Raw genomic sequence first — 16,713 nt, 5'->3', positions numbered from 1 at the left:
CTGTATTTTAAATTTATAGGGAAATATAATCTGCAATGCTATCTGTGGGTCAATTATCTTTTAAAATACTATTTACTTCTCCCTACACTGTTCTCTTTCGACAGTAAATAATCACTTTATAATCATTTAAAAGGTATTTGAGGATTACAATGTATTACAATATAAAAGGGTTACAAGTCACACCACTGCAACTGGTAAATATATCAGCCCCCTCTTCATCTTTCTGGCACCGTCTTATCTTTTTTATTCCCCCCTCCAAGATTTGCTGGTTTGAAAAAGTACAGAACGGCAACTCATTATTGTTTTAAATTTGAATTACTTAAAATTAATGAGTTCTACATTTATTTTTAGAATCTGCTCTGGCACTGAATATTTTAAGCTACCTCATTAAATAATGCAATTCATATTTGCACTCGGTTTACCTTACATTTCAGAGTATGATGCTGTGTGGGCTTGCTGGGGACAAAGGTTTGTATACATCTCTTTCCTACACTCCCTGGTGCTTTCACCGCCAATCACTCTTTCAACTGTTTATTATGGAAAATGTCTATCATACACAAAAATTGATGAAAAAAGTAGAATGAACCCCTTGGAGCCATTCACCAGCTTCAACAATGATCCATCTGTCCAATCTTGAGTCATTTATGCCCCAAATCACTTCCACTATATTTCTTAAATTATTTTGAAGCAAATCATATAATGTGATCTGTAAATATTCCAGTTTTCTTTCTCTAAAAGATAAGTGCCTTTTATTTAAAAAAAAAAAAAAAAGGATAAAAGACCATTATCACACCTGAAACACACGAACAACTATTTCTTAATATCCATCATATTTTTCCAGTTTTAAAATTTCCCTTTATTTTCTGCTTCTCTCTCCCATGCTCTCTGGCTCTCCGGTTTCTTAGAAACAAGAGAAAAAAAATCCATATACTGGATTAGCAAAGAGAAAAAACCATATACTGTAATGTTACCATCTATAACTTAAAGGAAAAAAAGGTTTATTCATTTGGGGGAGAGACAGAGAGAGAGAGAGAATGAGCTGGAGTGAGGGACTAGGGCAGAGGGAGAGAGAGAATCTTCCAGGTGAGTGCGTGGCCAGACACAGGCCTCCATCTTACCACCCGGAGATCGTGACCTAAGCTGAAACTAACAGATGCTTAACAAACTGCGCCCCCATGAGCGCCCCCCCCTCCCCTACGTATAACTTTTTAATGAAAAACCAAACTCTTCTCAGTGCTTTTCTCCTTTTACTCCTAGTCAGCAAAACATGAGCCTTTTGGGAGAATATCTACTTTTGATACCTTGTCTTTCTGATGACCTGTTTTAAGGGTCACCTTCATGAGTTCCTCCTGTGTCTTCCTTTTCTATAAAGTATGGTTAACCACCCACTTCCTTTATTTCTCTCCTTCTTCCCTTCCCACTCTTTCCAACTGCTCTCCTTCTGTCTCGTTCTGCCTTGTGGCTTCAACCTGCCCCACTAGGCAAACAATTCCAAAATTTCTGTGCCTAGGCTGACAACACAGTTGAGCTGAACTAGATCGGAAACTGCACGGACACTCGCTAGACGTTCCCCCTTGGTCGTCCTGGTGGTACCTGTGACTCGGTTTCCCCAAACGGAATGCATCTGCCACCATCCCTTCAGATCAGCTCCCCATTCTACCCTCCCAATGTCTGCCCCTGGTGTCACAATCCCTGGTGACACCTCTCCCCGTACACCTGGAGGTCAAGTCCAATGAAGGTTTCTCTGTCTGTCCCTCCCCTTTTCCATCCTCATTTCAAGTGACAGTAGCGAAACCTTTGCGATCACTCAGTTGAAAATAGAACTTCTCTCCAATCCAGTAATCACAAAACTGGATAGTTACTTAAAAAATTATAAAAACAGGACTTCAAAGGCATAGAGGCACCCCTGTGTTTACTGCAGCATTATTTACAATGGCCGAATTACAATGGAATATTACTCAGCCGTAAAAAAGAATGAAATCTTCCCATTTTTGCAACAACATGGATGGAGCTAGAGAGAATTATGCTAAGTGAAGTCAGTCGGAGAAAGACAAAGACCATGTGATTTCACTCCTCTGGAGAATTAAGAAACAAACAAAATGAGCAAAGGAAAAAGAGAAAGAGAGAGAAACCAAGAACAGACTCTTAATTATAGAGAACAAACTAATGGTCGCCAGAGGGGAGGGGGGACGGGGGACATAAGTGATAGGGATCAAGGAGGGCACTTGTGATGAGCTCTGGGTGTTGTACCGAACTGTCAAATCACCATACTGTAAACCTGAACCTAATATAACACGGCATGTTCACTAGACTGCAATTTAAAATAAAAGAAAACAAAATAAGAAAAAACAAACAAAAAGCACTCCCTTAAGGCCAAACCCCAGTTTTCTCATCTATAGGCTGGTTCACTTGCACAGCATTTAGTCTCTTTTTTGCGGGGGAGGGTAAGCACGACATTTATTCACTTAGCGCATGATCTCAGTGCGCCGTGTGCCTGTGGCATGAACCGTGAACTCGTGACTGACCACCATCCACACTGGACAGTGTGCAGCCCATGCAGGGAAGTGAGGCCGTCAGGATAAACGTCGTCTGTCTCCTGAATTTAACTGCAGACTTCCCACTTTAACTTAAAATACACAAATCAGTGTTACCCGAGAAACTGAAACTAAATCCTATGAGTTTACCAAACTTATTTATGCTGTAAAGGTTCTTTGGCTTCTACACAAGGAGATGTAAGTCTGTTTTTAGTGGTCAGCATTCTGGATTGACTTGTGGGCTCTGGACACACCAGGCAAGGTTGTCAAATGACCAGACAAAACCGGCACAGCGTCTCCAGGTGGGGGAGAAAATGCAAAGAATCTTTTTTGCGTGTTAGCCTGAGTCCTGATAGAACTAACCTATTTCTCCCACTTTTCTCCCCTGTGCTATTGGGGCCAGCTTTAGGTTTATCAACAGTATCTTTCTTCTAGGGGCACCTGGGTGGCTCAGTCGGTTAGGTGTGTGACCTCGGCTCAGGTCGTGATCTCAGGGTCCTGGGATCGAGTCCCGCCTCGGGCTCCCTGCTCCTCGGGGAGTCTGCTTCCCCCTCTGCTCCTCCCCCCAACTCATGCTCTCTCTCTCAAATAAATAAAATCTTAAACAAACAAACCCATCAACCCAGTGTCTTTGTTCTATACAGCATACCATTTTTGAGCTCAAAAATTATCTAGGATGATCATGAGTTATGCCTTATTTATTTAGCCTCTTGGAGGTCCTGATTTTTAGGTTCACATATGAAACCTGTCTTGCAGCGTGAAAAATGGAAGCAAATCTACACAGCATGGTCGACTGATGGTTCACAACTCAAAAACTGGCAGCTGCTAACCCCATCGTTTCCTAGTACCGACGCTGATCTATTTTGACTCCAACCAGCCCATCATTCTGACCATGTGCCCATCGAGGAAACCACCTTCGGCCACTCTGCTAGATGGCACATCACCTCTGGACGATGTTGTCTGAGATCAAGGCAACTTCCGATCTACCTGACCCCGAACTCCCATCGTAAGGTAGACAACTTTTTAAAAACAAAAACAAAACAAAAAAATTTTTTTTCCAATGTGGGGCTTGAACTCACAACCCCGAGATTAAGACCTGAGCTGAAATGATGAATCAGATGCTTCACCAACTGAACCACCCAGAAGCATCCAAAAAATCTTTTTGCAGGGAGCCTGGGTGGCTCAGTTGTTAAGCGTCTGCCTTCAGCTCAGGTCATGATCTCAGGGTTCTGGGATCGAGCCCCGCATTGGGCTTCCTGCTTGGCGGGAAGCCTGCTTCTCTCTCTCCCCCTCCCCTTGCTTGTGTTCCCTCTCTCTCTGTGTTTCTCTCCGTCAAATAAATAAATAAAATCTTAAAAAAAAATGTTTTTATTAACTGTGGTTAAAGACGTACAGCATGAAACATCCTTTAATCACGTTTAAGGATACAGTTCAGTGGAATTAGTAAATTCACACTGTTGTGCAAATATCACGGCTGTCTGTCTCCGAAGCATTTTCCTCATTGCATGCAGAACCCAGGTACCCGTGACACACTAACTCTCCGTTCCTCCTCCCCTCAGTCCCTGGCAGCCACCCTTCGACTTTCTGTCTCTTGAACGTCTCTAGGTCCCTTGTGTAATTAGATTCATACAATAGTTGTCCCTTTGTGTCTGGCTTACTTCGTTTAGCATATTGTTGTCTGGGTGAGAGCAGCTGATTTTATACCGTCATGGATTTAGGACCTGCGGAGTGGAGGGTGGGTGGCCCGCTGTTCTGGAGGGCATTCCCAGAAGCGTGGCCGCCTTATCCAGCCTTCCGGAGGCTACGTTGGGACGAGCTCAATAAAACCCAAGCATTGTGATTCCAAGCGGAAGGGACAGAGGAACGCGATATCACAACCCAAGATCCATTTCATGGGTGGGTGTCAGCCACTGGTAGCCATAGAATTAATTTTCTTTCATATGAAATAATCCCCACCGCCACCTTTCCCCCAAGGCAGATAATGGCTGAAGGCTGAGAATGGGAACGGAAGGTGACAAATAAGGACTGAGAAAGCCTGGCCCCGTGAAGACCCTGGGGAACTATAGGAAATTGGCTTTTGGGGGACAAGCGATAAGGTCCTTCGGGGGAGGAGAGAGTAACAGGTGGGTGGAAAGCAGGTGTACAGGTGGGATCACAGACAACGGAATGAAGCATCGAGCGGAGCAGGCGTGCTCACACGTTAGAGGAGACGAAGGCACCGCAATTGCCTTCAGTTCTTTTGTAAGTACTGGAAGGATAAACACGTGGGTTGTGAGCGCTGTTCTGGAAGGCGTTAGGTTCAGCTCAGAGCCCAGGGTCCATCCCAGTGAAGGGACATGCCTGAGGTCTGTGATCCAGAGGAAACTGCTCCCCCACACCCAGCACTGAACGCGTCTCTGTCACATTTCAGGGCCGACGTTCTCAGACTCGGGGATTTCACAGAACCGCACGTTATTTCAAATTATGCAGCCGACACTGGGTTACCAACATGTCATCTTGTTCCCCAAGACTCACATCCTTCTTTAACAATACCCCTACTTAACACAAAGAAACAAAAGTCTACCAGCCACATTCAACTTCCGCCCACTGCTGTCATCATTACCAAACAGGATCTTTCTTTAGTTGCGGAACATCGGGAGGAAATAAATACTTTGAATAAAGATCTGCCGCGGTATGCTGAACACACTCAGGTTTATGAAAAGCCTTTTACATGGTTCTTGCTTTTCCCATTTCACCAGAGACTGGCTGACGTTCATCATGGAGCTGACTGCTGGCTTAGAACATTCTGGAAGCCCACATCAATCTTACCGCTGCTGTGTGCGCTAAGTTCTGCCATGTATATACGATTCCATCGGGTTCTCACAAGAACCCCTGTATGCAAATGAGCGATCCAGGAGGCAGAGAAATTAAGAAACTAACCCGAGGCTGCATAGCCAGGGAAAGAGCTGAGTTTTCGGAAGCCCGGGGTCTTCTGCTTTGTGAGTCGGGGCAGGGGTTCTCAACCACAGCAGTTAAAATTTTGTCATCTACTTGAGTCTCCCCCATAGCTTCTCCCTCCCAATGTCTGATTCAAGAAATCAGTTGGGGGAAATGTTAAAAAGCTACTGATGCATTTGTTGGGGCGCCTGGCTGGGTCCGTTAGTAGAACAGGTGACTCTTAATCTTGGGGTTGTGAGTTCGAGTCCCACGTTGGGTGTAGAGATGACTTACAAATAAAATCTTGAAAAAAATCTACCGATATATTTGTTGAAAGATAGGAAAGAAGGGGTGGAGGGAGACAGGGAGGGAGGAAACCACACCATATCCTATACCTTCAGATCATCTAGGTTTGATGGCAGCGGGCCAGGTTTGAGAGAAGAGACACCAGTTTGTCCAGAAAAGCTGTTTTTGACAGGAGACAAAGGGGTATTGCTCAGTGGTGTTGAAGTAGAGTTTGGATTTCTGACCATCTGTTCATTTGGCTCCCTGAAAAACAAACAGAAAAGAGGCACTTAAAATACAGCCAAATAGATATATGGGGGTGTAACGCCATGATTTACAATAAGAAATGACACATTTGGTCCTTGTCCTTCCTTCTGGCACAGAGTTCCTAAAGTCCTCGGAGTCTCCTAAGTGACGGGAGCCACGGGGGTGTCGTCTGTCATGCAGGCGAGGTGACTTCGTGAAAGCCCCAAGGTCACCTAAGGATGGGGGCCGGATGCCTGAGAACCAGCCCTGTGATTTGAGCTGGAAACTTCCAGTCCTACCCCCTGACCCCTCGGGAGAGGAGCCGGGCTGGAAGTTGGGTTGTTCACCAATGACCAATGGTTTAATCAATCAGGCAGCCCTGCTAACACCTCAAAGAACGGAGTTCGGGGTTTCCAGTTGGTGAACCCAGGGAGCACGACGAGAGTGTCACACTTGGGGTGGCGGGGGCAGGGAAGCGCCTTGTCCTTTCCCCGTCCCTTGCCCTGAGCGTCTCTTAAATCTGGCTGTTCCCGGGTAACATCCTTTTATAATAAACCGGTGGTCTAGTCAGTCAAGTGTTTCTCTGAGTTCTGGGAGCTGCTCTAGCGAATTCACGGAATCCGGGGAGGAAATCGTGGAAACCTCTGACCTATATAGCCCAGGCCACCAGAAGCCCAGGTCACAACATCTAGGCTTGCGATGGGGATCTGAAGTGGGGGAAGGTGGGGGTAGTTTTGTGGGACTGAGCCCCTCACCTGTGGGATCTGATGCTCTCTGTCCAGGCAGATGGTACCAGAATTGAGTGGAATTGCAGGGCGCCTGGCTGGTGATGTGGGGAAAGCTGCCTCCCCCCCACCAACACTGGAATTGGGTGGCCAGAACTTTTAGTGGGTAACTTGCATTTATTTTTTATTTTACTTTACTTTATTTTAAAGATCTTATTTATTTATTTGACAGACAGAGATCACAAGTAGGCAGAGAGGCAGGCAGAGAGAGAGAGGGAGAAGCAGGCTCCCTGCTGAGCAGAGAGCCCGATGCAGGGCTCAATCCCAGGACCCTGAGATCATGACCTGATCTGAAGGCAGAGGTTTTAACCCACTGAGCCACCCAGGCATCCCGGGTAACTTGCATTTAGATCAGGTCACGTGCTAATGGCCTGCAAGGATCAGGCAAGAAATCAATCAGCAGGAGAGGCAGGTTGAAGACACAAACTGGGCAGGCTCAGTGCCAAGGGGCAAGTGACACTCCAGATGAGTCCCAGGGAGACAGGAGGGAGCGGTAGAGACTCTGGCATAGGGGAGAGTGTCCTGCAGGGCAGGAGTACCCCATAAAGCATGGTTGTATTCAGCTCTCAGCATCAGTGCCCACACAACCTGAGGCTGAGCAGACACAGGTGCAGGAACCCCCGCCCCAAATTTAGAGTTGAAGGGAATGGCCATTTGAAAGGTGACTGCCATGGGAGTGCCGTCTTGGGACCCCCAGACTCAATCTTTGGGGCTGGCTGTCACTCAGTCACTCAGGTCTGTTGCTTTCTAAAGCATATGGGCCAGGCAAATCCAAGAAACAGAACCACCCTGACACGGTTTCTCCTCTCGTCCATGACTCAGTCTGACAGCGCTAATCCTTTCTCTTTTCCCGGCGATACCTCCTCACGGGGCTTCGATTTCCTTGCTTCCCCCCGGCCCTCTGCTCCTGAAAAGATGGGCATGGTTCCTACGTAGAGCCCTATTCCAAACCTACCAGATGAGGACGGGGCACCATCGGGCACTTGCTGGGGTCCCAGGTGCCGGCCCCGCGTGCCTGGGACACGGAGCAGCCCTCCCCAGCCGGCCTCTGCTCGCCCCCGCTGCCCTGGGCCCTCCCGACTCACTTGAGCTGAGCTTGGTGAATCCCCGGGTAGCCGAGCCGGTGCTGCTGCTGCTGCTGCTGGCTCAGGATCTGGAGCTGCAGGAAGAGCTGCTGTTGCTGGAGCAGCCGGGCGTAGGCCGAGTCCATGGGCGGCGGGGACTTCTCCGCCTTCTGGTCCGGCGGGATGTACTGGTGGTATTTGAGCTTCTTCACCTTGGGCTTGGGGTCCTTGGGCTTTTTGTGGCGGTCTTACTGTCGCTCAAGGACTTGGACTGCAATAGGGGGGAAGAGATGGCAGGTGCTTTAGGTGGGGGTGGGGGGTGGGGGCGGCTGGGTGTCATGGCTAGATCGCGAGGAGGTTCTGCTGTAACGGGCTTCGTCGAGTCCCGGAGATACAACAGAGCAAAGGCACAAAGCGCAGTGAGATCTTGGGGACTGAGGCTCACCTACTGCAGGTGCCTCACTCTAGAGCGGGGAGGGGGAGAATATGACTCTCAGAAGGGGCTCCAGGAGCATCTCCCTCCCAGGGCAGAGTAAGACGGAAGCCTGGGTCTCGGCTAGGAGACGTTCCTCGGCTAAAACCGACAGACGGACACGATCTGATCCTGACATGGAGTTGTGAGGGAGTTCCTCCCTCCGTATACACGAAATCACCTTTAGTGAGACACTCAGTAAATTGGCTTTATGAAGGACATCTCCTTGGATGAAATTAAGCTTGTCTTTGATGCGGATTTTTGCAGATCTGGGCGGAAAAGTAAGATAGCCTCCCCCTTCCACCACCACGTCACATATGGATGTAACCCCAGGAACTGACAGCCTCTGAGATCATGATACTTGACTTACCCTGAGAAAGGTGAGTGCCCCCCCCACCCCCACCCCCCCGCTGCCCCCGGGGATCCTTCTAGAAAGATACTAGAGACATAAGGACAGGTCTCAAAGGATTACACCTATACCTGTAACCTTCTCCTGAAATCAAAAGGCCTCCCTATTTTAGGAGAGAGTAGACCATGACTGTCATCAGCTGAAAAAAAATCTTAGTTTTCCAGCCCTGACTTTAGGGAAGCCTGATGGATGTCTGACAAGCAGCTTGAGAATTTGGGGCAAGGCGCAGCGGGAGCCGTGATACCAGCGTCGTCCACGAGAGGGAGCTCCAGAACACCTGGCAGGCAGGTTCCCACGGGGCAGCTTCCCCTTTTTAACCACAAAACACACTTCTGAAAAGTGACCTGTCCAAATCGGTCTACAACTTCCATTTCTCTGACTCAGCGTGTCCTACCCCCGAAGCCTGTTCTGTGTTTTCTCAAGGAGGCTTCTTCGCGGGAAGTATTAAATACAGAGCACAAGAATCTCCACATGCTTGGTGGTTCAATTTCTCCCCCTCCTCCATTGATTAGCATTCTGGCTAATTAATCAGTCTTCTGGGCTCCCGGGGAATCTCCACGGGGCTCCTGCCATCAGCCCCGCCCTGCTTTGTTCGAGCTCAGCGTCTTTTCCCATCTCACCCTAGGACTTGCCTCCTTGTCTGGGGAGCTGCAGGCCAGTTAGGGATAGGAGCTCTCTCTCCATGTTGCCTTCCTACAGGGACGCTGAGCATTCCAGAAGTTACTCCAGCTGGACCGCTTTCTTTGGAGAGCAGAAGGCAAAGCCTACAGAACCCATGGGAATCCTGATTCCATGGACCTGTATCAGTCTATACTCTTTTTGAAACCAGAATCTACAAGGTGGTAAGTTAGTCTGATGTTTCTCTCTCTCTCTCTCTCTCTTTTTTCTATTTTCTGCCTAGAACTGCATGGCCAAAGGGAGGGGAGCACATTCATTTCTCTAAAGCAGAGATGAATACAAGATGCAGTGGTTTCAAATCCAGGCACAGATGCGTAAAGTAGGTTAGTGTAGTGCAAGAGGGCATGGTGTGGTCTGTGGCTAAAGGTCTGTGACTTTTTTTTTGCAAGGCATTCTGATTCAAAGCTGCTCGTGCCCTGGGCCTGCCCCACAGGGCAGAAGCCTACAATCTGTTTGCCTGCCCCGCAAAGACAAAGTCCCAAACCCCCTCTGTCATAGAAGACCGTTTGCCCAACCGCCTGACCCCTCCCACCCAAGAGCTTACCCCTCCCACCTCTTTTCCTTGTGATTTCCTGCTGCCTGCAGTTCCCTCCTGCACCTGCTACCTGACTCGGGATTCTCCTCTGAGTCCGGCTCACACCCCAGCTTCCCCGAGAAGCCCTTCCCAATTCTGTGTCATTAGTCACCAGAGAAACAAAATTCAAACTCACAACAAAATACCACTTCACACCCGCTGGGATGGCTATCCTGGAAAATTCCAAGTATCGGTGAGAATGTGGAGAGATTGGAGCTGTCACACATGGAGCGCCCACTACAGAAAACAGCATGGTGTTTTCAAAAAACACCATGGTCTCTCACGGGCAGTCTCATACAGCGTTTTGGGGATGTCTGATAATGGTCGCACCGCAGCAAGCCTTGCTCAGGGGCTGGGGGAGACTGAAGTCCAGCCCCTCTTCTGCTTCCTGCGCTACTGGCCCTGATGGAGGCGGTGCTCCGTCCCTCCCCCCAGAAAGGGGACTCTCATTCTCTATTGTGGTAAAACACAAGTAACAGGAAAAAAAAAAACAAACAAGCCCAGTAACTATTTTAAAGTATAAATGCACGACATTGGGCAAGCTTCATCACTATGTAGTTCCAGAACCTCTTCACACCCCAAAAGGATACCCCATCCCCCAGGAAGCAGCCTGTCCTCATTCTCCTTCTTGGGGTCCCCAGACACTGCTCCTCTGTTCTCCATGTCTGTGGACTTGCCGGTTCAAAGTGGTTGATAGAAATGGAATCCTACATGATGAGGCCCTTCATGTCTGGCTTCTTTCTTTCAGCATCATGTTTTCAGGCTCATTTCTGCAGCAGGACTTCATTCCTCTTTATGAGTGAGGGACACCCCATTGTGCAGGCAGGCCACACACGGACCCATCCTTCCGCTGATGGACACCTGGGTTTGTCCCAACTTCTAACTACTGTGGCTAGTGCTGCCGTGAATATTCACTTCCAAGATCTCGTTAGAACACCTGTTTTTCAGTTCTGTGGAGCATATACCTAAGCAGAGGAAATTCCGGGTCCTATGGTAATTCTGGGTTTAAGTTTTTTGAAAACACCATGCTGTTTTCTGTAGTGGGCGCTCCATGTGTGACAGCTCCAATCTCTCCACATTCTCACCGATACTTGGAATTTTCCAGGATAGCCATCCCAGCGGGTGTGAAGTGGTATTTTGTTGTGAGTTTGAATTTTGTTTCTCTGGTGACTAATGACACAGAGCACCTTTTCGTGTACTTATTGGCAACTTATTTATCTTTAGTGAAATGTCTATTCAGTTCCTTTGTGGCCCATTTTTTCTTAGTTTCTACAGCACTGTATGGGTTAGTGGTGGCTGTGACACTCAGACTATAGGCTTCTTGAGTGCAAGAATCATGGTGTGTGTGTGTGTGTTAAGATTTTATTTATTTTGAGAGAGAGCACAAGTGAGGGGGGAAGGGCAGAAGGAAAAGGAGAAGCAGGCTCTCCTTTGAGAAGGGAGCTCGATGGATGTGGGGCTTGATCCCAGGACCCCACGATCACGACCTGAGCCAGCGGCAGACACTCAACCTACTGAGCCACCCAGGCGCCCCGGGAATCATGTTTTACTCAGCTTCGATATATACCTTCTAGGAGCCTAAAACTGTGAACCTGTGAACACCTTTCCCTTACGTAGGATTTTACAGTTTTGGGATATTCTTGTGCATTCTCTCAGTAGTCTTATAGGTACCTTACGACATCAATAGGGAAGGGATGTTTCCCCCCGAGCTGGGCTGCTTCCTTCTTTGAGAAGCCCTCGCTTCCTTTAGAGATGATGAATAGCAAACAACCGTGAATTCATAGACAACGACACGTCAGCAGGGAGACTGGCTCTCATGGAAATGACCATTCCCGTGAGATCAGTTAAACGTGTCAATCCTGCTCTTTGTTGAAACTGACCTGTCCTTCCTCTGGGTGATTATCATGCACTGAGGTTGCAGGAGGTACTCACTTGACTTAGACAAAATTTAAACACATTGGAAACAGTAACAAAATGTCTCCTTGGACCCGACAGTAGAAATTACGTGAGCCATCTCCTTCCTCCACCGGCCGTGAGCAAAGTTCACCGACAGGTAATGTCAAAACTGCCAGCCTGAGTGAATTGCAAATGAGGTTTAAACCACTTAGGGAGTGAGTTTGAGGCAAGATTCAGGGACGTTTACAGGAAACTGAAAGTCCTGCCATCCACTTCTGTGTATATGAGTGTAGTGGAAGGGATTCTGAGACTCTTACTTTAACACTGAATCTTACGATCTTTTGGAAAAGTTTTCATGAGAGACTTCTCAGCTGGCATTAAGGGGTGACCCTGGAGCTGAGATAATTTGCCCCAGACTGATGAGAAATCATTTGGGAGAGGGGCACCTGGGTGGCTCTGTCATTAAGCACCTGACTCTTGATTTTGGCTCAGGTCATCATCTCATGGGGGCTCTGTGCTCAGTGGGGTATCTATCTGTTTGAGATTCTCTCTCTCCCTCCCCCACTGCTCCTCCCCTCAACTCTGAACAAAACAAAACAAAACTAGTAAGTTGTTTGGGATAGAATATTATGAAGAAAACCAAACGATTATGAGCAGGCAGTTAATTATTAGGAGGAGAGAGTTCTTTGTGAACTAATAAGTATAATGCAGAGGAAAGTTAACCAAGAATCAGCTATGATGCTTATGGTCTACTGTGCAGACAACCCCTCCCTTTATCTTTAAAGGGAGCCGGGCTTAAATGATTGAGGTATTACATGATCCAAAGCCTTCAGATCTGCTTCTCCTGCATAAAACTCAACTCCACCTCCCACCTAATTGATGACATTTACAAATCCTATGTGTGTTCCCATCAGCTGCGTCTTCCTCTAGGCTGACCTTATGAAGTCTTTTATGTCAGGCACACATGGGCTGAGCTGTAATTCCAAAGAAATGCAAGCACATGGGTTTCTCTTCTGCAGGAAAGACCCATGGCCGTGTCTGCACAGATTAACAGACTCTTGGTCCGCATACATGCATGGCGCCTTTCTCCTCTCCTGACTTGCAATGCTCCCGGTAGGCTGAGTGACTCTCCCCCCTGACTCCCACTGAACCACCACACCTAGGCTGGAAAGCTCTGCTCCCAGCTGGCTCATGGAGCGAGCGGTCAGGCAGGTGCTGGGGGGATGGTCTGTCCCTACCTTTACGGCAGCGTGCACAGTGATCGGGTTGCCAAGAGGGCCGAGCCCCTGCTTCCCTGTGTCTGACTGGCTGCTGGGCTGGGAGGCTGAGTCTTTCCTGTCATTTTCGGAGCCAGAAGAATGATCCTGAAATCCAAATTTCAGCATGAGTCGGATGCAGGAGGAAAACTGTAAGACGCAGAAATAGAGTCAAGTCCTTTCCTCCCTCCACTGCCACATCCATAGCTCTGCTGTTCCCGTCTGCACTTCATGTCCAAGTCCATATCCAAGTCCACATGACCTCCCCAGGAAAAGGAATCATTCATATATATATGATATAGTATGATAGAATATGTCAACCAACTCAGGTCACTTCTGAGAGCTAAAGGGGTTGTCATTCATCATCATTCCAGAAGACAAGAATAGAAATGGCCTGTTTGACACCATCCCAGGCAGCTGGTCCCCCTGTGAAGGGTTCCACCTGTGACAAGGTCCACCTGTTGGACTTGCTAAGGAGACCGATAAGAAACAGAAGAGGGAGGGAGGAGTCAGTGTAGGAATCTGGGGAGGAAAGTAGGACCAAAAAAAACAAACAAAAAAAACCCTCGATAAAAATGGTGTTAGCACATGGACGGAAAACGCACGTGTATGTGTATATGTGTGTTTCTGGGTATATATGTTTGTAAGCGTGCATATGTGCATATGTATGTGTGTATATGTTTCTACATGTGTGCATGTGTATATGCATGGGTCTGCATATATGTGAATGTGTGTATATGTGTGTGTTTGCACATGCATGTTTATAGGTATGTGCATGTGTGTATGTGTACAGATATGTGTGTTTATGTATATTTACACACACATATGTAGTTGTGCATGTGTGCGTGTATACGGGGGGTGTGCAGGTAGTGTCCTGAACAGCCTTTAGGAGAGACAGGTTTCTGTATGCGGAGGACTGGGGAAAAGGAGGAACTGTCTTCTCCGTCCCTCTGTCCCTCTTAACCAAACCTCTTAACCGTCCCTCTCCAGCAATCCGATCCTGTGACCAAGAGGGACAGGGGATGCACGTGCTCTCCCTCCTGGAGATTCTCTGCCCTTTCCTGAGCCCTGGCACCTGCAAAGTCCTGGAGAACCCTTTCCCCTCGAGCCTCAGTGTCCTGATCCGCTCACTGGGGCTTCTGGGTGTAATGACAAAATGGTTTTTGCCCTGAGCCTAGCATTGCCCCAGGCTCATTCCCTCTGACCCCTTCTCCTGGCTGGGTGAAGCAGAAAAGAACTTGTCTTCTCCTGAACCCATTCTTCAATCAGAAGCTGAGGAATTTACCCTCAGAATAATAGATACGAGAGATCCGAAATACTGTTTGCTGTTATCGGAGAAGCGGGGCTGCGAAGGCCGGCTGTGGCAGGCAAAGGGAACACGCTTCCGTATAACCCGGGCACAATGAATGTGCGGCTATTGCCGCTCTGTTCGCTCGCGGCTTCTCCCAGTCCACACCGTCTCCTCAGCGTGCCAGCTTCGCTCGCTTCAAGGTGTGCAGAAGGGCAAGACGACGGCACGGTTTCCAGAACCGGTCTCTGCCGTGAGCACTACCCAAGCTGTGCCTGATACCCCTCTGGCAATGTGCAGCGTAAGCCACGTTTCAAACACAACATCGAATTTCAGGGCACCCCGAAATTCCCGTGAAGCTGGCAGGACCCGACTCTCCCTAAAAGGGAGGCTCTCTGCAGCGTCCGTGGGTAGGAGGAGGACACATCTTGCTGCTACACCTGTGCAATTCCTTCCCCCTTGTGTATGTGTGTGCGTGTCTGTGTGTCTGTGTGTGCATGTGTGTGTGTGTGCACGTGCGTGTGCGTGTGTGTGTGCACATGCCCACACAGATCTCGTCCTAGGGGCTGCAGGAATACTATCACACAAGGCTGCTAGGCTGAGGAAAGCCCCACCAAGCTATGCTCAGACTGGGCTGGAGGTGGACCTGGCAGTGGTTCGGCAGGTAGAAGTCTGTAAGGGAAGAACCATCTCGGGGCTCCCTGCCATGCAGCCAATCAGCCCTTCCTGCTCTGCCCTCCCCAGGACCCTTAGAGATCCCTCCGTGCGTGGAAAGCCTGTGGGCTTTGAAATCGGTCCTGCTCTGGCACATTCTATCTGGGAGATCATCATGACTCATCTGATCTCACGGAGTCTCTTTGTATTTGTCCATAAATTTGGCAGATAAAAGGCATGCACTTGGCAGAGCAGACACTTCAAGAGTAAGTCAAAGGGTTATAGTCCCGAGGGTTCTCTTTTGGGGTCTTCTAGAGGTTTTGGCCACCGCACACAGATCGCTGGACTGGATGGGGACAAAAGAGGCATGAGGTTCGAGTGCCATCAAGAGACATCGTAGGGGTCTCTATGCAAAACCAAGGGTGGCAGTGTGCTTTTAAGCCTGTGAAGACAACACAGGCTGAGGTGGGGTTTGTTTACCTGGACGGGCCCCAGAGGACCTGCCAAAGGGGTCTCTGAGGCTTTCGTGTCTGCAGGGGATCCCGCTGATCCCTGGGGGTCTTCGCTCCGAGCCTGGTCTGGAGAAAGCCCGTCACTGCTGCTATCCTCTTCGAAGGCAAATGCATCTGCCGATTTGGAGAAACTCACCTGGTTACCTGATGGGGTAAAACCCAAGAATGGGGTCAGTGGCTAAGGCACATTGAAGGGCTTTCTGGAAATGCTTCGCTGTGTCCTCCCTACCAGGAGTGCACACATCTGTCTCCTTCGATCTGTTTCTAGCACAAGGTAAGAGCGAAGACAGGTTTTAACTTTATGTGGTGTCTCCTCGATTTACTCCAAATGGGAACTCGTGTTTATAAAAGGGACATGTCCGGCAGGGAAGAATGCAGGGTGTATTAAAGGTCTCCCATCGCTTGTTCAAGTTTATCTTCAGGTTTATCTGTTCCTGCCCATTTTTGGTGCGAGCCCGGTTCTCTTTCTGAAACACAGTCAGGGAAGATGAAGGAAAGAAAGGGGCTACTGGATACAGGACGAGGCCAAAGGAGATCGCAGTGGGAGGAAGCCCGTCTCCCTCAGGTTCTATGAGACATAGAGCGGAGATGACAAGGGGCCCCCAGCATCATGTTCAAATACAAAGCAGGGCACACAGCGCACACTGTGTCGCAAACTTCATTCTTTGGGATAAGCCAGAGCTGCTACTGAGTCTCAATTCCTAAATGTCAGAATTAGCTCTTGTCGCCACGGTCACAAACCCCCTATCAACGAACGCGTGGCTGTTTATAAAAGCCATAAATATGTCCCAGAATCTGCAGCGTGATCATATTGTTATTATTATTTGGGTTTTCTTTGTATACCTCCTATCTCTGTGTCTATTTTGGAAACCCTCAACAGCTGGAAAGGCAGAAATTTTTCCTGAGCAGCCTGCGTGGCCTTTGGAGGGGACCAGGTTCATCGGCTTGGGGGAAGGGGCTATCCAATCAGGTGGGACTACAATGCCATCTTTATACGTCCCTTATGGTTTGTGTGTGTTTTTTGTTTTCTTTTCTGTTTTGTTTTTGAACATTGCCGAACTGTATCTGGCTTATTATCTAGCTACTCAGTACACGATGTGCTCAGGCCCCAGAAACGCTTCTGACCCGATCCCAGGCTCGGCTC

At 48.5% G+C, this 16,713-nt stretch overlaps 1 protein-coding gene across 1 annotated transcript in view; it reads right to left on the bottom strand.

Moving 5' to 3' along the window:
- Positions 1 to 16,713, bottom strand: part of MYOCD (myocardin) — a 100,094-nt gene that overhangs the window by 17,366 nt on the left and 66,015 nt on the right. Inside the window, 5 exon segments of the mRNA XM_004760142.3 lie at positions 5,846 to 5,999; positions 7,852 to 8,077; positions 8,080 to 8,101; positions 13,098 to 13,223; positions 15,538 to 15,713. Of these exon segments, the coding sequence (XP_004760199.2) occupies positions 5,846 to 5,999; positions 7,852 to 8,077; positions 8,080 to 8,101; positions 13,098 to 13,223; positions 15,538 to 15,713 (704 nt within the window).

This window comes from Mustela putorius, unplaced genomic scaffold, assembly GCF_011764305.1.
Source record: "Mustela putorius furo isolate JIRA1106 unplaced genomic scaffold, ASM1176430v1.1 tig00000695_pilon_pilon_pilon, whole genome shotgun sequence".
Classification (NCBI taxonomy): Eukaryota; Metazoa; Chordata; class Mammalia; order Carnivora; family Mustelidae; genus Mustela; species Mustela putorius.
This window is presented reverse-complemented; position numbering and strand designations above follow the sequence as displayed.